Source organism: Bicyclus anynana, chromosome 14 (genome assembly GCF_947172395.1).
Source record: "Bicyclus anynana chromosome 14, ilBicAnyn1.1, whole genome shotgun sequence".
Classification (NCBI taxonomy): domain Eukaryota; kingdom Metazoa; phylum Arthropoda; class Insecta; order Lepidoptera; family Nymphalidae; genus Bicyclus; species Bicyclus anynana.
Window position 1 is genome coordinate 6,531,193 of NC_069096.1, and position 23,123 is coordinate 6,554,315.

At 35.3% G+C, this 23,123-nt stretch overlaps 1 protein-coding gene across 1 annotated transcript in view; it reads left to right on the forward strand.

Moving 5' to 3' along the window:
• LOC112047349 (uncharacterized) overlaps window positions 1-23,123 on the forward strand; it is a 102,201-nt gene that overhangs the window by 28,866 nt on the left and 50,212 nt on the right. The window contains exon 2 of the mRNA XM_024084446.2: window positions 21,442-21,812. Within this exon, the coding sequence (XP_023940214.2) occupies window positions 21,509-21,812 (304 nt within the window). The 5' untranslated portion in view covers window positions 21,442-21,508. The remainder of the gene's footprint in view (window positions 1-21,441; window positions 21,813-23,123) is intronic.

Here is a 23,123-nt window from a genome sequence, read left to right on the forward strand (position 1 = left end):
CGGTGCCAAGTTAGTGATTTATTCAAGCCATTAAAATTATTACAAAATTGCTGAAAAATATTCAGAAACGGCTTTAGTTAAAATGTCACACTGGATTGCGGTTCCCGATTTCAAACTTTATTCACACGAAATATCAATAGCTGACACACTTGAAACCTATAATAAAATAAGGTAAGTCTGATAACCACAGGCTTTTAGTTCATCTTATTGTGGTATCACCAATAAAAGTATTTGTTATGACGTAAAAATATAGAAAAGAGTTCTTATTTCGTTTCCATTATGTTAGAACCAAGAGAATACTTACATTGTTATGAAATCAATGGAGTTGAAGAAAAATATGCGCTCAAGAAGTGAAATGTAACGACTGTTCAGACATCAGTAATGTTCATATATCAGAGGGAAACATAAGACTGCGATATAAAAATTGGATACAATTGACAAAAAATCGGAGTTACGCTTCAAGTTTGTCCCATAAATATTTCTAAGTGCCATTCTGTAAGGAAGGAAATGCTCGAAAATACAATGATGCCTGCCGATATAACACAATACTGTTTGGAACAATTGAAGCATGTCCAACATATTGTATTTGTGGGGATAATGTTGCCATGCTATTTTACTTTTAAATATGACTATAACATCTAATAATTTTCTGTTGTAGGATTTATTAATCTAAAGTTTACATGAAGGAAAAGTTTGTGGTAATGTAGGGAATAATATCTGGATTTACTTAACCGATTTTGAAAATTCTTTTACTACTCAAAAACAACGTTATTAGTATGTGTGTGTATTTTATCCTATGTTTTTATTCCTTCTTTCTTCTTCTTTCTTCTGGGCCGTTTCCGCACTTAGCCATGTGAATGGCCGTTGTGCGTGGGTCCCTCGGTGTATAATATATAATTGAAAGGTGTTTGTTTAGCGGGCAGTGACCTGTTATTAGGCTAACTACTGTTCTCAACTTGTCTCGTGTGAGGTGCATAAGTTTCTTTGTTATCCTTGGGTTGAGGCCTGGGAGAGCCTCTTTCGTATGTCTACATGTGGTTAAGCTGTCCCATCGTTCGGCGTGGGTTCTGATGGTTAGTTTGGCTATATCCTATATTTTTGGCTAAATTGTGCCCCGTATTCACGGGAACTACACGGATGATACAGCGAGGCGTCGGGTAGTTATAAATAAACTAAATGTGCTGAATAATCTGTGGAACTTTTTTTACTGTTCCAATTTATAAGTCTACTGTGGAAATAAAATAAATAAAAAAAGATAATTATGATTACTATTATATTTTATACCTATTGTCCATTATTTCTATACAAATAAAATAAAGACGACAATAGCAGACCTAAATAACATCTTGAGAATTCTTTGCAAGACTTACGAGTAGATATATGCCTTTGTTATTAGATTTCGTGCGATGCCATATAAGTTACTTGATTCAGAAATGAGATTATTTTTGTAAAAGTTGATATAATTTGTCTGAGATTAGCCTTCGTCTCAAAAAGTTTCGTACTATATTCTGGAAAATTATTAAATTAACCAATGAATGCGGTCAACTTTCTATCTCCATTTACTAAAAGGTATCTTAAGACAACAAACTGCCTTATTGGTATGTTTAGACTACTCTACTTTATTTATGAAACTCTGACTCGCTGAAAATAAGGTGCTGTGCCCTCTTTGAACTTTATATTAAAAAAAAATCTGTTTGTTTATCATCTCTTTATCCATTTTTATGAGACCGGACTCAACACTCATTGGAATAGTAATAAGGGTGGGTACAATAGCGTAATACCTTCTAATACTGTCCTACGACAATTCTTAGGGATGGGGAAAAAAAATAGAATGTTTCAGCTTTTAGATATTGCTAGATTTGCAGTATGATATAAAGTTTTAAATGAATTCCAAATTAAAGTTCGCTAAATAAAAATCAAAAGGCTCAGTCACATAGCGGGCGATGGAGCGAGCTATGTTAGGAGTATTTCTGCGTGATCGAATCAGAAATGAGGGAATCCGCAGAAGAACCAAAGTCACCGACATAGCAAAGTCACTGGCGAGTTGCGAAGCTAAAGTGGCAATGGGCGGGGCACATAGTACGAAGAGCCGATGGACGTTGGGGTCCCAAAGTGCTGGAATGGCGACCCCGCATTAGTAAGCGCAGTGTTGGCCGACCCCCCACCAGGTGGACTGACGATATCAAGCGACTCGCAGGGATTCGCTCGATGCAGGTGGCTCAGTATCGTGATGTTTGGAAGTCCCTACAAAAGGCCTTTGTCCTGCAGTGGACGTCCATCGGCTGATATGATGATGATGATGATGAAATAAAAATCCAGATAAAATAATGGGCGAAGTTTGGGAGACCACAATGACACTGACGCCCTCATTTATTATAACGTAGTTATTACAAGTAGAGTATGAAAATTACGAATACATTTTTTGACAGGCAAGAAAAATTGGTGGCATAAAAGACATGACTCCCACTCGGTCGTCGGCGAAAGTTTTCCCAAGAATAACGACGGACTATTTTTCACCGGCGCTCATATAATTTGGATCATGTGGCTGAGCGCACGATTAGGCAATGAAGATGCCGAGATAAGTTGGGAAGACGAAAGAATGGATACTTTATAAGACATGTCCCAATTTTGTATTGTAGACTAGGTCTTTATTCCGAGTGGCAACTAAGCAGAACAAATTATTTTTATCTTAAAAGAACGTAAAGTATAGAGCTTAAAACCCAAAATAAAAAATATTTTGGAATTTTAATTTTTTTTAATTAATTAAATAAAATGTATATTTTTCATTAGCTGACAACATCAATTAAGATTTTTTGTCAGTGATAGTAGCGTTCGTTTATGGCGTTTTTAAAGCAATTTAATTATTTATTACACTCTCGATCAAGTCATCAATACTCTCTTTCAGTGCGTTTTTATTTGAGACCCCACTTGAGTATATTTGCCGACATTCAATTATTCTTCCCCACTTTAACCTCCCCCAGTACTAAACTGCTCAACAAATTTTCATCAAATATGTCTAAGAACACTCGCACATAAATCACCTTTCATACAAATCAAACTAATTTAAAATCGCTTCATCCGTTCGGGAGCTATGGAGCCACAGACGGACTGACAGACAGACACAGATAGACAGGTCAATCTTATATCACCCCTCTTTTTTGCGTCAAGGGTTAAAATGGTAGTAAGGTGTCTGTGTGTTTGATGCTTCTACTGACGCTAACTACTGACCTGATTTTGTTGAATTTTGGAATCATCATTTACAACCCATATTCGATATGGGTGTCCTATCAAAATGGTTAGACCAATAGTCCATCACGCTGGCTCAGTGCAAATTGGCAGACTTTACACACGTAGAGAATTAAGAAAATTCTCAGGTACCTGTGCAGGATTCCTCACGATGTTTTACCTTCAGCGTTCGTGACACGAGCGCATATCTGGAAAGTTGGAGGTTCATGCCCCGGACTGGATTAGAACCTATGCCCTCTAAATCAAAGGCAAAGGTTATATCCACTTGGTATCACTGCTCCGGCACGGAATTATGTAATAGCTATAGTTAATACCCTGTTTTAAGACATAGGCAACTTTTTATCCCGGAAAGAAACCTTGCTTCCAGCTAGATTAAAGACAAGCAAAACTATTTGTAAAAGTAGTCGCATACGGTTTATGTACCTATAACGTTTAAATATTTTATTGATTTTCATGAATAACTTACTAACTTTGTCAAAAATAGTGATGCAAAAAAGAAATTCACTCCGTCGAAAAATTTGCTTAAAAATGTATATCAATCCGAAATAAAAACAGTGCACGTGTATTTATTATGGCGATGAATATAAATTAGATCCATAAAAATGCAAGCCGTTTTTTTTTCGTTGAGATTGATACCGTTAATAAATTACAATGTGTGAATACAGATCGGGATCTGTATTCAAATATGTTAATTTCATTCCATTGCCAATTGTTATTATTTGATGAATACATTTTTTATTCGGTTAACCGTTACGTATAATTGCTCAAAAATTGTAGCTTGTTTTTCATTGTATCCATAAAATATGTACATAATTTTCGTTAATCGAATTGTGTTTCAAATGTTTTTGTGATTCGTTTCATGTTTCATGTGGAACTTTTGTTTCGATTTAACATTTATGAAATTTTTTTATATTGCTTCATATTATATACTATATGAACTAGCTGATCAATGCGACTTCATCTGTGTGAATTTGAGAGCTTTACTATCCAGTGAGCTGAGCTGTGATAGCCCAGTGGATATGCCCTTTGCCTCTGATTGTGGGTTCAAATCCGGTCCAGGGCATGCACCTCCAACTTTTCAGTTGTGTGCATTTTAAGAAATTAAATATCACGTATCTCAAACGGTGAAGGAAAACGTCGTGAGGAAACCTGCATAACAGAGAATTTTCCTAATTCTCTGCGTGTTTGAAGTCTGCTAATCCGCATTGGGCCAGCGTGGTGGACTATTGGCGTAATCCCTCTCATTCTAAGAGGAGACACGAGTTCAGCAGTGAGCCGAATATGGGTTGATAACGACTATCCAGTGGGAGATTCTTATTAAATTTTGGAAAATCGTTTCTTAGCCAATGTATACTCGTACGTCCAATCAGCGTGCTAAAAAAGTTCAGTGCAATCCGTTTAGACTTTTAACTATGTATTGCTAGACAGTCAGTAACTGATTCCTTTATATAAACCTACACATTATTTAGTTGTGATCTTATTTTATCGTTAAATTTTAAATCTAGTTTCTCTGTCAAAGTTATTTATTTAGGATAATTTTTATGCCTCTAATACAAATTATATCTTTGCTGCTATAGTTTATAGTGTCAATTTCATTAAATATCTTATTTCAAATTATTGTAAACATACGAAAACATGAAAAAACGCCTTTTAGCGCACATGTAAAGAAAGTATGAAAACAGTCAAATCGATAGTTACTTTCCAAAAAAATCCAAAATGCCTTAAATATTTTGCGGTAGATTCCGTTAACTAATAAAAACCCACTTTTAGGCGTAAAATGACACCAGCTTCAGGAAAGTTGAGTTATTTCATAATTTATGATAACTTCAATTATTAATATTAAGTTCGTTAATTACTTTATTACGATACGGAACCCATAGCCATGCCCTAAGGCTCGCAATTGCCTGATTTATCTTTCTACACTCCGATTATATTTTTACTTTAAGAGAGCTACGAACAAATTAGCCAGGTTCAAAGGAACTTAATATAACTGTGCGCAATTAACCTTTTTAGGACCCCTACTAAAAAGTAATTAGTCCTATTTTAATTCTATAATATTATGAGGTATTATGTACATTGGATTAAACGTTCTTTAAGAGTAAACGTGTAAAAAAAACAGAAATAAAATTATATAAGAAGCATACCTACTTGAACATTTTTATGTCAAGGCCATTCTCAATCAACAATACAACTTTGTTTTCTATAGTTACTATAAATAGCAAAAAATAACATTGTATGTGCTACCTTCTGATCAATTTGAAGGCGGTGCCAAGACAGTGATGGGTTTACTTAAGCCGTTAACAACGGCTTAAGTAAATGCAAATGGTTTTCTGGGTGAGGACTAGCCTTTTATTGGAACGATGTTCTTATATACAGTTTACAATGAATTGGCAGAAATCGCTATTTAATATTTTTTGTGCCTATATGGGTGTGGTTACCGATTTGTCTGTGTTTGACATTTAGGTAAGTCATTATTTAAAAAAAAAGCCACTCTTTTTAATTTTCTCATCAATGCACCGATTTCGTTTAAAATTGATATCTGGGCATTATACAAATGGCAAAACAGACCCTGAAGTAAAAATCAAAAAAGGCCGTAATTTAAAATTTCTTATTCCTGAACCGATTTCATTTAAAATTGATATCTGGGCATTGCATAAATGGCGAAAACAGATCCTGAAGTGAAAATTTAAATTTAAAGTCCGCCATTTTGGATTTAGAGTAACGTAGTTATTTATCGGGCTGTTCTCAGTAAGTATATAAAATTAATCAGCATTCTATAGAAATCTACCATATCAGATTTAGAGAGACGTCGCATTATTTTTTGAGCTACACTAAGCAAGCCCATTCATTTGATATCCATATTGTAGAAATGAATAAATTCTTAGTCCGCCATGTATAACAAGTCCGCTATATTGGGTTAAGAGTGACGTCTCATTTATTTTCGAGTTACACTCAGCGAGTCTTTTTATTTGATATCCATATTGTAGAAGTGCATAATATACTTCATCCACCTTGTATAACAAGTCCGCCATATTGGATTAAGAGTGACGACACTTTGAGTTACTTGCATTTTGAGTTACTTTCAGCAAGCCCTTTTATTTGATACCCCTATTGTTGGCGTGTACTCGATAGTCGTATTGCCATTTTGTTTTAGAATGGCATCACACAGCTAACTATGAAAAGACGCGAGCCTTTACAAAAAGCTAGTCTAATATTAGGGCTCAAAGTTCTGAAAACTCTTGAATTAGATCTAGGCTAAAGAGCTAATTGGTCTTTTAGCCTTTAAGTGGCCTAGAAACAAAGAGAATTAAAAAAAAAGAGCTCAAAGACTCGAGCATTTTGAAACATAAGCTATAAGTGCATATTAAATCTACAGAACCCTACACGCGCGAAGCCCGACATGGACTCGGGCGTTTTTATATTTTTTTCCTAATAAAAACTACCCTCAGCATGGTCAAGCCCCCCCAAATCAAAATCCTGGATCCGCCACTGCTATAGTAGGTATTACAGAGTATTTATAATACTACGTAAATAAGTTTATTATTAATAAATTTAAAAAATGTTTTCGTAAAACTTTGCTACAATTCTGTATTTTTAATAAAATCCGTAAATCTCGAAATTCATTAACATTCCGGCGCTTCCTGAGAATTCGAGGCTCAAAATTATAAAACTCCTTATTTATGTTCGCAATTATCTAAGATGGCGTCTACAATAACCTGCTGACCCAAATTTGCCCGGGGCAGATTATTACTCGGAAGATAATCCCTGACAAATCGACTACAAGCCTAAAACAGCTCAAGATAAAATCGTTAAAGCTCCGAGAACTCTCATATACGTGTCATTACTGTAGTATATTGTAAATATATTTTTTGTGAGACGTGATAGGCTAGTAGATATGACTTCCGCCTTCAATTCTGAGGGTGTTGGTTCAAATGCCGGGGCATGCACTTCCAACTTTTTAGTTGTGAGCATTTTAAGAAATTAAATATCACGTGTCTCAAAAGGTGAAGGAAAAACATCGAGAGGATCCAAATTCCCGACGTATGTGAAGACTGTCAAACTGCATTGGGCCAGCGTGGTGGACTAAGGCCTAACCCCTCTTATTCTGATAGGACACCCGTGCTCAACAGTGAGCCGACTAGGGGTTGTTATTGATGATATGAAAAATAGTAGATGCCCCGCGGTTTCATCCACATCCACATATCCACATCATTAGTTTAAAATCATTTGTTCATCCACATAGTTTCCGTTTCTCTGGGAATGCGGGGATACAATATGGCCTATGACACTCATCAGAGACTGTTGATATTGAATTTCATTTCATTTCATTTCATTTCAATTTCATTTCATTATATACTGCTATAAGCATCTCGGTGATTTCATCCAAAAAGTGTCCAAAGGTAGCCTTCTGTTCTTAGCGACCGCGACCTGCGACCACGCGACCCACTAATTAGTATGAGTTTATATAGAGCACTAAACAAAGCCCGAGACCACGACGCGTGACCAAAAGGGAATGCCCATACCCGGCCCAGGCCTATCCTAACCACCCGGCAATTTATTTATATTTAAAAAAATAAATATAGTTCTACTTTAATAATGAAATCATTACTTTATGAAAAAATGTTTGCTACAACATTTACGATATTTTTGAAGACTTTTGATTGGTTTGTTTGTTCGTTTTCTCGTTTGTTAAGCTTGTTGGTAACAGAAAAAAAATATACAAAAATAAATAAAACAGCTTCAAATATTATTTCGCCGCTTTGGTACACCGGCGAACATTTTGCCACAGGAGAGTGATAAAAAAAATATTTTTCTTCAAGAAACATACTTTTATTGAGCCAATTATTTAACCAGATCCTTATTTTTACATCATATTATCATATCCACATACTTTTGGGGTATACCTAGGTTCCCTGGGCCTACGTTGTATGGGTCGGTGGGCATTCCCCTTTGTTTAGTGCTCCATATAAAGTAGTGGGTCGCGCAGTCGCAAGTCGCGGTCGCGCGTCTCGGTCGCCAAGAACGGAAAGCTACCTTAAGGCGCGCAGCAGCATTTCGGTGAGGCGAATCCATAAGATTTTCCCCCACCAAAAAATGTCCAACGCGATTATAGATGTTTTCACTTCAAAAAGTTTTGCGAGTAATTCTACTGTAATTTACTTCCCAACTCAGGTGTACCATAAACTAAAGCCCAGCCCGAGTCTGGAGAGGCTTGACCAGAGTTTGTTTCAAGGTTTCATATTTCACTTTCTCTTCAAAGTTTTTCACGAATGTACTTACAAATTACACTTTTAATTAAGTTTGTTGTTTCACTTAAAACTTGTCCGTGAAATTTTTAAAATTTATGTTTTACATTTGATTTGGTTCAAAACCAAAAGTTACGATTTTCACTTTAAATTTTAAATTTTATACTTTCTTACTTGGCTCAGTAGAGAAAAATGGCTGGACTTTATGGTACACCTGAATTTGGAAGTGCGTCACTAACACGCCTATGACTATAGCTTGGCAACTTTGTTCGTAACACTCTCGATGTTCCATGCTGGTGTAGCGATGAATGAAAAACCCACGACTGATGCACGTCACTTCCCCGCACGTACGATTTCACACCTGCGCAGTCTCTCCCCCTGTCGCCCGCATATCATGGGAGTGTTATCAACGAATTTGCCAAACTATAGAGCACGCGCAGTGTGTCGCCAGACACTTTTTGGATGTGTGAAATCTCATGCGTTCGCGTCACCGATAAGCTTATAGCAGTTTAAAATTTTCACTTCTATCGGCAGTCTCTATAACTGCTATTTTTTAAAATTTAAATGAAAATATAAAGTAAACTAAAATATATTATTCACTTTCATCATCATGAAAAAGAATTCAATGCCAAGTTTAAAAATAATTCGCGAAACGTCGAAGCTAACAAGCAGACACCTCTCACCTAGTTTTCGAAAACTCATTAAATTCGTTAGGTAGGTATCTCAAAATAAGTTCAAAGTTTGACACAGTTTTTCATTATGCACCGAGAATCTGCGATAGTCAGACTTACCTCGGCCTGTAGCCTGTTGTAGTTCTACAAACGCTAACGCTTCGAAAATTAAAAAATGTATGGGAATGACATTGACTAATGACAGGTCACGTGATCAACTTGTCGATCGGATCTGTCGTTCCCATACATTTTATTACTTTTCTAAGCGTGAGCGTTTGTAGAAAGCTTTTTTTTGTAGAAAGTTTGTAGAAATATTTGTACTTCAAAAAAGAGCAATTCGAGCAATATATCAATTAAAATCACGCGAGTCCCTTCGTCAAAAGTTTAAAGAAATAGGTATACTAACAGTAGCCTGTCAATATATATATATATAACAGTATAGTCTATGTAAGACAAAATATTAATTTGTACAAACGAAAAGGAGATTTAAACCGACGTCTTACTAGACACGGGCATAAGTTAGTTATTTCTGCATATCGTCTCCAAAGAGTAAAAAAATCTTTTGTAGGTTTGGGTGTACTCTTCTATAACAAGATCCCCAAGACTGTGATGGACCTGCCAATGCATAGCTTTAAGCAATGTGTTAAAAAACATTAATATATATACGTATCCTTAAAGATAAAAGCGCTTGGAGGCCATTGGATCAGCTTCCACCTTCACACAGGAAATAAATCTATATGAAATTGTAATTGTTATCAATTGTAAATTATAATACTGTATGACTTTTTCAAAAGAGCAACTGTTAAGTTTCTTGCCGGTATCTTCTCAGCAGAACCTGCCTTCCGAATCGGTGGTAGAATCTTTACAAATAGTCAACTGACGTGTCAAAAGTGCTTGTAAACTGAGCCTACTTGAAATAAATGAATTTTGATTTGATTTGATTTGAAAGAGAATTGATGTGCCACATGGCTATTAGTTAATGATTCTTAAGTCATGTGATATCGCGATTGCTCTCGTAAGTGATCAAGGTTAGACATTGCGATTTTCATTAATTTTAAGGCTTTACGGAATATGAAAAATGGCGTTGTTATTGGTTTAATGTGAACTATATAATGTAGCTAAAAGTTAGTGAATATTCCAGGCAATTTTATACAGAATATGAAAAGCCTTTTGCTATTCCGCATAAAATATCATTTTTTTATATTTACTACGTTTTTTTACACGGTATTTAATACAGTATATTATTTAATACGGTCTTTTTATTCTTGGTTAATTGAGGATTTAAAAGCCTCGAGATCTTCCAAACCACCACCATTCGAACTATAATTGGCTTTAATAGAAGCAAATAAAGGGCTGTCAAACTTTCACCTTCATAAAATGAGGTAAGTCTAGCTATGGCAAGCTCTCTTTGTATAATACAAAGCCGCAAGCCAAGCGGTAAAAGAAACGCAACTATCATGAATGTCGAGTTTTTCCCTCAACTATTTTTTAACGAGCGGAATGAATATAATTCAAGAATGTTTTATGTTCGGGCACCAAGTTTCATCTGTGGCTGCTTTTGAATAATGCCCCACATTAATAAACAGGGTCGGTTGCGCTGCAGTAAGACTGGAGGAGAATATAATTAATTATGTCTCCGAGATAGGGCCATCTAGAGCGACAAAAACTGTCACTTTCTACCCTCTAAATTATTTTGTCGACCTTACCAGTGCTATTGCGTATGTGTTGGTTTGAAACTGCAATTATTGAGTTTGATTCTGTTACATAGAATCGTCATTCTTTATTTAAAACGTATCTTTAATTTTTGAAGATAGTTCTAAAAGTCGTTCTGTCAAAGTGTTGTTAAAACCACGAAACTTTAAAGTTCCTTCTAATTCGTAGATTTTAAATTATTAATTACCTTGATTCTAGTTGCAGGTTGATCCTCATATATAATAAAAACAAACTGGATAAGTTTTATATTAAATTGTAGGATTAAGTTTTTTCCCCCAGCTGTAAAATTAACGATTAAAGTGTTATACTCGTAAAGTTAAATAACTGATTTAAAACAAGGTTCTTCGTTAATTAAGCATCTTTTATAATATTCTAAAGAATTAGTATAATATTTGCATAGTTTACATTCTTTATAACCTCTACCTACCTCTTTGAGTGATAACGTAAAATGTATCGTTTTATACGGAAAATGTTGAGCGAATTAGGTAACTCTCATTTTCCTAAGAAGGTATATTATATTGTAACAGAATTATTGGGAACGACTACATATTATAGCTAACGAATTTGATGACATATACTAAAAATTGTGTACGTTGTGAGAATCTATAAGTGGCTAAGCATATACTTACTCTATTAATGTACATAGTTATAAGCACGAACTTAATGTATTAGTATTTGATTTTCCTAATAAAATAAATAAATAAATAATGGCAATGAACGCTATTTAATATATATACAAAGTGGTGAAACGATTACGACCTTAATTTCACCCACATATGGGGTATCGTGTAAGTAGTCTGCACGCCAATATTTATTAATTTCTATGCAGCGGTTTAGCCACAGGATAATTTTTTCACTTAAACAATTTTTGAACACGCTGTAAATGTATTACAAATACCTCACGAAAATTCACTAGGTCATTCACCTTGATAAACCAAAATAACAATTTAAAATGTGCGTTTTAAAAAATATTGGTAACTTACAAAAAACAAAAATCCTATTGAAATTTAGACCTAATGCACATAAGAATAAAAATTCTTATTATCTTTACCATACTTACCTACAATAATTATTCGGCATCACAAATTTTGTACCTATTTTTAATGTAAACAAACGAAAATTGCGACGTTGTCAATTGGGCATTAATAGTCCAGGGTCCGGGGAACATTTTTACAGTTGATCACTACCAAGTTAATTTTATGTGAGTAGCTTTGTCTTGATGAGGCATAAATAACATTGAATTTGTAGGACAATATGGCTGAAAAGTTGTATAAATTAATAGTTATACAACTTATCAGCCATATTGTCTTACAAATAGCGTGGTCAGTTATTTCGTTCCTATGCTCAGACATTTTTGTTATCTAGTAACTCTGTTAGCTACCAAAATAAATAATTTTCGAAAATTTAAAAGTTGGGCGCCTCATCAAGGCGAAGCTACTCATGGAAAATTAACTTGACAGTCATCAACTGTTAAAATATTCACCGGATCCTGGCCTATAAGGGCTTTCATTCAATATCATTTGTTTTTAGCTAACTGTAGGTGTTTGGAAGATTTACTAAGTGGGAATAGGATAGAAATACATTTAGTGTTTTTGCTAGATTTGGTTCCCGGCGCGGGCGGCGTCTTTTGAATAGTGGCTCAGTGAGTGATAGCCAGTTGCTACCCTTGCGCATTGTTTTATACAAATCAAACATTTCTTGTGATTTGTGTAGTTTTTTTTATTGTGAAGTGTGTTTTGGTATTGAAACATAATGCCACGTTTCGGTAATACTGCTACTGAGTATTATACCGATATCTCGCGACGTTGTAACATGTGTATTTTAATCAATGGTGGACATTTCCAGCATTTAAAAATTTAAGCTAAGTAGGTACTGTAAATACGTACGAGTACCTACCTATACCTATAATGTTTAAAATGTTTGAGTTTTGATTAGTAACATTTGTAACAATGACATCTAGTGACAAGAACAATAGGTATCTACTCGTCTCGTGCGGCGTACAAAATACAAATTAATTCAATTTTGGCGCTTCCGCCCGGCGTGATGATTTTTATGTAGATAAGTACCTACGAGTTGCATGAAAGAATTTTACGCACTACAAACGGACCGCCAAATAACCAAAAACTAGGAGACGCGATGTTGCCGCTTTTACCTACAGGTCACTTGAGGTTAGTTTTATATTATTATAAAGGATGTTGTGAATTTTTTAGATTATTTCCGAATTTATTTTGTTTGAAAATTTAGTTTTTTTATTTATTATACAATAATTAATTTAATCACCTAATCGTATTTTGATTGACTGTTAGCGATCGTGTATTAATTTAAGGTCGTATTCCTGGCACCACTTTGTATATATATATATATATATATATAAAGACATTTGCGCTGCGTCTGGAGGACTTCTTTCATTAAAAGGACTATACTTTAAGGCCCCGTTCGTTATAGGAAAGGATATAATAGACGCTACCTCCGCTATACTGCTTCAACGCGGGTTAGTGGGCAGTATAGCATAAGTTACTTTTCATAAACAATGTTCCAATAAAAAGGTGGAATTTTCCATGTGAACAAACCGGATGCTGCAGAGCCCATATGAGCACTATATGGAAAAGGACTATACTTTAAGGCCCCATTCATTATAGGAAAGGAGATAAAGACGCTACCTCCACTATACTGCTTCAACGCGGGTTGGTGGGCAGTATAGCATAAGTTACTTTTCATAAACAATGTTGCAATAAAAAGGTGGAATTTTCCCTGTGAACAAACCGGATGCTGCAGAGCCCATATGAGCACTATATGAAAAAGGACTATACTTTAAGGCCCCATTCATTATAGGAAAGGAGATAAAGACGCTACCTCCACTATACTGCTTCAACGCGGGTTGGTGGGCAGTATAGCATAAGTTACTTTTAATAAACAATGTTGCAATAAAAAGGTGGAATTTTCCCTGTGAACAAACCGGATGCTGCAGAGCCCATATGAGCACTATATGTATGGGGATTTCATTTTATATTGTACCGTATTATTATAATATGGAACAACGCCTGCAATTTCATTGTACACGGAATGTTACAAAGGATATTACCCGACGGCGTTGCGCCTAGAAGTGTATTGTTTTTCATAATTTAAAACTACACTGCGTTGTTGTTTGTTCCCTTTTGTTCTGTACCTAGTTGTAAAAATGATATATGGGACTGAGTAATGAATTATAACAATGCTTTATTTTTTGTACCTTACCTCTTATTAATAAATAAATATGCGTCGCTTGTCAAATATAATTAGGTGTATAGAAAAGCTTTATTATAATAAACACAAAAGAAGCAATATAAAATCCAAAAATTAAATAAGTTTTTTTTTAAATCATTGACATTATTTATCATTATTTTTTTTTTATAAAAAAGGCATTATTTTTACTTTAACGTGATTTTTACATTTTTTATTTTAAAAAATAATACATTTAAATATACCCTTTTTACAGTATACTTATCTATACTAATATTATAAAGCCGAAGAGTTTTTTTATTTGTTTGTTTGAACGCGCTAATCTTCGCGAAGAAACTACTGGTCCGATTTGAAAAATTCTTTCAGTGTTAGATAGCGCATTTAACGAGGAAGGCTATTGTATCCTCGTATTTGGGAACGGAATCACGCGGATGAAACCGCGCGGCGTCTACTAGTCAATAATATAAAGTAATCCGCAAGATTTTTCACGCTAATGGCCCCGAATGTTTAATGGAAAGTCAATTTGTCTTTCCAGCAAGATGAATTGAATTCAAATGGCGACACTTTTTCGAAGATCTGGTACATTAAAAACAGAACGTTTTTTATTGTGGACAGATTCCGCGTAATGATTGAATAATTAGTGATAATGATCAACGCAGGATCATTATCACTAATTATTTTATCATTAATTTTCACTGTCCAACAAATTATCTCTTTAAAGTCGAGCGTCCATTTGGGCGAAAAATAAATCTCCTGATTTATTATACAAATTGTTACCTTTCTGTGTTCAATCTGAATAAATTTTTAAAAGGAAATTACATCGAAAGGATGCTTTTTCGGTATTTCGCTAAGTGAATTATTGTTTTTCAATTACTTGGGTTGTTTACTTTGAATTATGGACATACACGTATGGTGCCAGTCCTTAAAATTGCTATTCCGATCTTGTTTTGTTAACAATGTGATTATGAAGCTAGCATAATATGCACCAGGACATATTACCTATATTGTGTTTTAGCTTCCTCTTAAATTGGTATTATAGTTACCAATTTAAGAGGAAGCTAATATTATAAAGCTGAAGAGTTTGATTATAAAGCTGAAGAGTTTGTTTGTTTGATTGAACGCGCTAATCTCAAGAATTACTGGTCCAATTTGAAAAATTCTTTCAGTTTTAGATAGCCCATTTATCGAGGAAGGCTACAGGCTATATATTATCCCCGTATCCTTACGGGAACAGAAACCACGCGGGTGAAACCGCGAGGCGTCAGCTAGTATTAACATCATTTACAACCTACTTTTCGGCAATGGCCTTTTCTCTCTTGGAAATTGAACCCACCAAGTTGCTCCTTGACATGACATGAGCTGACGGGTAAAAGGTTCATTTATCTTTATAATGACCATCATTATAAGATGTTAATGATCGTCTCCAACGTGGACCAACTGCTGCATAATTTGCTCTCTGAACAACTATAAAATTTATCGAAAAGAAATACTCAAGAAGAATATTGGTAAATCGGTAGTTTTACACCCCATGCCTCACAGATTTAGAGAAGTCTAATTTGAAAAATACAGAAGACACTAGTAGTTACTATAAAAAGTCTGAAAGTATTATGTAATAAAAAATATACTTTTATCAGCAGCAATAAACAAGTTATATTCCCACCTATACGAGCGACTCTAGAAGTGAAGTGAGTCTCTAGCGAAGGGTTGCCATGAAGCCAAGTGTCTGACGAATGGGGATATCATTTGTCATATTATGCGGACTAAAATAAAAAAAAAATATACTTTATACTTAAGTGGTTGAAGTTTGGATCCTTGATACCTGCTCCCAAAGCCACTATAGTCCAAACTCCGTATTTGGTTACAGTACTCATTTGTAGTAGGAGCATGAGCTGACAAACTTTCAGCCTTTATAAAATGACGAAAGTCTGGCTGGCTCTCCGTCTATAACCATAATCGTCTTACGTACTATTTAAAAAAAATCGGTTGTCTGTAAAGACGGTTTACTGACGATAGTTATACGTGACAACGTCAGAAAATACTGATGGTATGGTTGCATTTTTCAAAAGAAAATTTTAATTAACGTATTTAAAACAATAAATAAATAAAATATTGTTTGTTTTTTCTAAAATACTGTTAATTAATCTGCATAGTACAGAATGTTATATTTCTTGTAAAAAAAGTTGGAAACCTTAGAGCGAGGGAAGGACGCATGACGTCATCTTTTTTCGATTGTGCAGGCTCCGTCGAATTATAAGACGTCGTCACGTCAACAAAGGAACTCCGAAGTGATGGTGTTTGCACAATATAATATTAATAGGACTCGCAATGTGTACAATTCCAGCGCATTTCGGAAGTCACCACAACTGCGACACAGCAACATGCAAATTACCGTAAAAGCGAATTTGTGTTTCCAAATGCAAAGTGCTTACAAAGGGTTTAAATTTGCAATTCTATCATAAAAGCGACGCAGATAATACGTTGAAATGTAAAACCGTCGGGATAGTTTGACGTTTGCATTCTGAATGGATAACTCGGATAGGTTTTCCGCACTGTTACGATGCATGAACGGCTTTTGTATCGTACTTATTTTATTTTTTATTATTATTTTTTTTTTATTCTTTACAAGTTAGCCCTTGACTACAATCTCACCTGATGGTAAGTGATGATGCAGTCTAAGATGGAAGTGGGCTAACTTGTTAGGAGGAGGATGAAAATCCACATTCCTTTCGGTTTCTACACGACATCGTACCGGAACGCTAAATCGGTCTTTGTCGGTAGGGTGGTAACTAGCCACGGCCGAAGCCTCCCACCAGCCAGACCTGGACCAATTAAGAAAACCTCAATCGGCCCAGCCGGGGATCGAACCCAGGACCTCCGTCTTGTAAATATATCCACAGCGCATACCACTGCGCCACGGAGGCCGTCAAACGTATACGTATACGTAACATAACATATTTTCTAGTTTCGAATCAAATCCTATTAAATACCAATGTCTGGTCGACTGTGCAACGTTCGGTGTTTTAAGGGTTCCTTACGTTAGAAGATTAATAGGCGGAACCCCTGTAGGATAACTTTATTGTCCTTATATGTCTGGCTGTTAAGATCCTGAATCTCAGGAACGCGGGACGTCATCATTATCAACCCATAGTCGGCTCACTGCTGAGCTCGAGTCTCCTCCGAGAATGAGAGGGCTTAGGCCAATAGTCCACCACGTTGGCTCAATGCGTATCGGCAAACTACACAAAGGGTTCAAATACGCAGAGAATTAAGAAAATTGACAGGTTTCCTCACGATGTCCTTCATTTAAGACACGTGATATTTAATTTCATAAAATACACATAACTGAAAAGTTGGAGGTGCATACCCCGAACCGGATTCGAACCTACACCCTCCGGAATTGGAGGTAGAGCACATATCTACTGGGACAGATTTTTACGCGGGAGGTATCCAGACGAAATTAAAACCATATAATATACTCAATTTTACATACCTTTAAAGACATGAATAAATCAACCTTCTAAGTTTACAAGTCTAACAGCCAGTTTCATCATGTAAAGCTAAAGTAAGAGTAAAAGTAGTAAGTAGTAAAGAAGACTTTACCGTTTATGACGTTACTTTGACTGTTACTTGCGATGAAGAAACTGGCCGTAAGACAATCACAATTTATAGGGTCCTACCGTTGATTAACTATAAAATTTTTCAAGTAAAGTCTAGTCGCTCAGAGATTCCGTTTCTGACAGGTCATGATCAAATGGGCGATGTAACTTCGAACTAGCGTACAAAGTTGTTGAACTGCGCTGTTTCAAGGTTATGCCAACTGTTTGTCTGTGTAGTGATGAGACAGAAAACGAGGCATGTTGGTCCCATTCTTTCACGACCTGTCAGAAAAGCAATCTTTGAGCACCAGGACCATACCAGTAATATGTACCTTATTTTTTTATTATCTTTCATAATTTTCCGTTTCTTTTTATATCTTGAAATCTATTAGCACTGTATTTTTAAAACAAATGGTAACCACAGATTTGGTTACGAGATATATGCTTTCTAACCCTAGCTTCGCAAATGTATACAAAACAGAACTACATCACAATATTGCCCACATACTCGTGTATCGAGCACACTAGTTGATATTACAAGAACAAATCAAACCGTGTAATGTTTACACAAACATTAACAGCCAAGGGGTGGTACAATCGACCCCGTAAGAGCTGACGTGGCGCAATCCATTCAGCCCTTGGCGACATGTGTTGACCATAAATAATACTGCACACCTGTAACTAGTTGATAGTGTGTGGATAAAGAAATTTAATATACGCTTTTGTAGGGTTGATTTATGTTTGTCGTAAAGTTGATTGCTAGCGTTGTATTGAGGAATATAAGCTATTCTAACCCATATCATAAAAATATGTAAAGGTTTTATTTTCTTTTACAGTTTTTTATTTTGATGAACTTTCTGGTCGATAATCATGTAACATTTCTTTTTATTGAGTTTGTTTTATGGTTAAATCAATTTTAGACTTTATAATTTCTAAATAGTCGGTCTAGTTTGAGGGACATCAATTATCACTTAAACGGTTTTTTATTATAATATAATGCCTTGTACAAACCAATTAAAGATAATATGGGTTGAATATTACACTTTTCAAATTATAAGACTACCTTACATTTGTTTCCGTCAAGTACAAAAACGTGTTGGTTTTTCTACAGTAGTAATTTTTGCAGTGACATGTTATAGAAGTCTGACAAATGCCTATTTTTATGAACCTATAGGTAATGAGGATTTTTATCTTATTATAAAGTGTAAACATAATCGCACAATTAACAAAGGTATCTGTAATTTTGTTTGAACGCCCATACAAATCTAACGGTCAATAAGATCGATGGCGTCATTCATTCGTGCCATTATGTATGGGGCGTTTTTGAGCGATACGTGGCAGTAAATCCCTGTAGCTTTAAATAAATGTAGCTCTGAAAGTAATAACCCCAATATTACGTTTACAAAATCGCTTTACTATTAGTATACTCCTAATGTATATATAACGGACGCCAGCGACTTCGTTCGCTTGAAACTCGATGTAAACTTTCAACTACCCCTACCCTACCCTACCCTACCCTACCCCTACCCCTACCCTACCCTACCCCTACCCTACCTCTACTCTACCCCTACCTTACCCCTATCCATTAGAAAGGATATATGCAGAGATGATTTAAAACAAAAAATTATGACTTGCTCGAACGGATTGCCAGTGTCCGGTACTTAGCTACGTACATAAAAGTATTTATTAATAAAATATTTCACCCGTCTATCTAAATTTCAGTTAGGTTTCATCTTATTCAAGGGCGTAACCATAAACGTCTGAAATTATGTGCGAATCAATGAACCGGCAAAATTTTCTTCTACTACCAGATAATTTTGACGATCCTTTGTTCAGGTTTAATTTAAGGTTCAATCTTTAGAAAGTACGAATATTTTACACTGAAATAATTTTGAGATTTCATGTATATAAGGGATAGTATATATATATATATATATATATATATATATATATATATATATTCTGAAAAAATGTTGAAAACAGTTTAAGAAAAATAAATAATTTCAAAACAAAAGAAAACTCGTTTATTGTCATACCACGCGATGTCGCGTGAAGCTACCTTTTATAAATTATACGATTGGATGGTGTATTTTATTTGAAAATGTTTTCTTTTGAAATTAAACTTGTAAATATTAACCTTACTATACTAAACTCTAACCATAATTTTCCATATTAAAAAAATAATATCACTCCACGTAAACACAGCAGGGACACATCCCTCCGGCGGCGGTGCAATAGGCTTAATGGAAAAGTTAATTTTAAACGACCCAGCTTTACCGTGCCTCAGTTGTTGTGAGATTAATATGGATTAATTATGTTTAATTGTTTTTGGGTCGACTCACTGACGTCGTTATAATTTGTCATCCAAGGTGTATATATTATTTATTAGTAGCGGAGCCTCTGACTTTTGATTTTGAAATAAATGAATTCTGTAAAAACTTTTTTGATTTTTTTTAATAAACACATCAACACCAATACTCTCATGTAAACTACCACCACCAAATGCTTAAGTTAAAAACTGTATTTATATCTATATACTAGCGGACGCCCGCGATTTCGTCCGCGTGAAAGTCATTGTAAACTTTCAACTACCCCTATCCTAACCTACCCTAACCTACCTCTACCCTACCCCTACCCTACCCTATCCCAACCCTACCCCTACCCTACCACTACCCTACCCCTACCCTATCCCTACCCTACCCCTGCCCTACCCCTACCCTACACTACCCCTACCCTACCCCTACCGTACCCCTACCCTACTCATTAAGGCTGCACTTCTTTATTTATTTCTCCCACCGCGAGTCGCGTCGAGCGCGGCAACCGTTACACAAATACTCCTTATAATCCTTAAAGTCCTTAAAGCATGAATTAGTATTCTAATCTCTCTTCACAGCTCTGCTCCTATTGATCGTAGCGTAATGAAAAGTATACTATAACCTGCCCAGAAGTATGTTGAATAATTGTACCAAGTTTCGTTAAAATCCGTCCAGTAGTTTTTGTTTCTATAAAGAACATACAGACAGACAGACAGACAGACAGACAAAAATTTTACTGATTGCATTTTTGGCATCAGTATTGATCACTAATCACCCCCTGATAGTTATTTTGGAAATATATTTCTTGTACAGAATTGACCTCTCTACAGATTTATTATAAGTATAGATAATGAGTGTGTTCTTTATGGATTAGTTTGGGATAGGCGAGGAAAATGACTTGAGTGGAGAAGTGGAGTGTAAACTAGTTTTAAAAGATGTATTTAACCCTACAACAACAGTCACAAGTCCGGGACTTCACTCAAGGTTATTTTCTACCACTCGAGAGTTTATTGGTAAGATTCTTAATGGAAATTGATAAATCTTTTAGGTTCCCAATCAACAATTGTGTTTTGCTTCTTTAAATCTACTTTTGATGTCAACCTTTTTTTTCCGGATTTCAAGTTAAAACTATACTCTCTTACTTTTGTAAGTGAGTATAGTTTTTAGCTTTAAGTTTAGAGAGTGACATATTTGACACCTTCCATGCATGAAGCTTTTACTCTGCAAATCACAGGAAATAACTTTCAGCTGGACGTTGATATTTTGTCAATCAGTCAGTTGTTATCTTGTCATTTTATATTTTTTACTATTCAACGCTTCGCAGTTTCACCCGCCATTCCCGTTCCCGTGAGAATACTAATAATCAAATAAAAATAATTTAATTAAATAAAAATAATAATAATTATTATTAAATATTACGTTTGTATTGTTCCAGGTATCGAGTGGAATTAAGTGCAGTAAACATCATGTTGTGACAAAAACCCACCGCCCATGAACTAAAAATGTGTTTCCTAAAGGGCTATTATGATATATCGAACAACAGAACTTTACTGTTCATGATAGTGTTGTTATCTCTGAAACTTTGCACTCCTCAGGACTTAATCGAAGACTTTAATGAGGACAATTTAGACTCCGATATAAGTGTAGTTATGCCTGTGAAGAAAGTGAAAACACCGCAGAATATAGACACTCCGTGTAGGTTGAGTGAGCTCCTGTGTGATACAGGGCAGTGTATATCTCTGGATAAGTACTGTAACGGCGAGGATGATTGTGGAGATAAGAGTGACGAGCCAAAGTCGTGTACACGTAAGTTTCACATTTTTTTTAACTTTAGTATACTAACTTACGTACTGTTTTATTGATATTGAGACGCACGGTAGTGCGTTAGCCAATCAGAGAGAACGGCGGACAAGCGTCAACGGACGGACCATTTGATGCCACTTTTGTCTACTTAAATTATATGTGAAGCTATAACACTTTTAGGAGCTAAAGCTCAAAAAGGATTTACTATTAATAAAGACAAATTAACTTCGTTTATGTAGCTCAATATCAATGTCCACAAGTAAGCCCTATTGAACTTTAATAATGGATACGTATGAAAAACATTATTAAATCTCAGAGGATTCTTAAATCTATTTCAAGATCTAGACTACACATTTTCCTTTTTTATAAACGAAATAAATTCAGGAGTAGATGCGAGAGGATTACCAGCTAAATCAATATTAGTACCTAACCAAATTTGCTCTAGTAGCATCTTACCAAAATTGGGTTAGGCAGGGAGAACAACCCGAGCAGAGAAGGGGAGTATTAGTTAACAGTCCAGGACGTCCTTAACCCTACACCCATTGGTTACAAGTCCGGGGCTTGGAGATTTTCTCTCTACCACACGACGGACCCGTTGAATCCATGGATTATTAAGATATCCATCTCTCTCTCAATTGACAGACCAAGAATAAAGCTTGCTCTGTTTGGCTTCGTCAGTCAGCCTTAAATATAACTGCCTGTTTCTGGGTTTAAACCTAGTAACCCAATCAACATTCAAGCAAAGAAATTTTGGAATAAAGTAATTCTAAAAGTGGTACTAAGTAATTATTACTTTTTATATAATATAGGCGACACCGACGTTACAGTTATTATAATTGTTCAACTTCAGAGTAGAAAATGGGCTTAATTCCTGAAATCCGCTCATTATAAGAGAAAGCTTTCAACCTTCAAGACAAAGTGCGCCAATGCTTTACGAATTATATGGCTTTTCCGTACGAATAGGAGATTACTGTACCTATATACATGACGTTTATCTAATAAAGGTATACTTTTCCATTTTTTGTATATAGAAACGGACAGAATATGTACTATTTGTTCCATCCATCCATTTTTAAATCTACTAACAGTGCCCCACGGTTTTACTTGCGTAGATTCCGTTCCCGTTAGAACATCAGGATAAAAGTTGATATATGTTACTGTTTATACTATTCTTGAATACTTAAGTAGTCTTAATTTCATCAGATGAGTTTAGCCGTAATATAACTAACCCTAATTTGTTTATATGGTGACTCATCCATATAAAAAGCTTCAAATATTCAATATTATATTCTTCGTTTTACAAACAAATCTCAA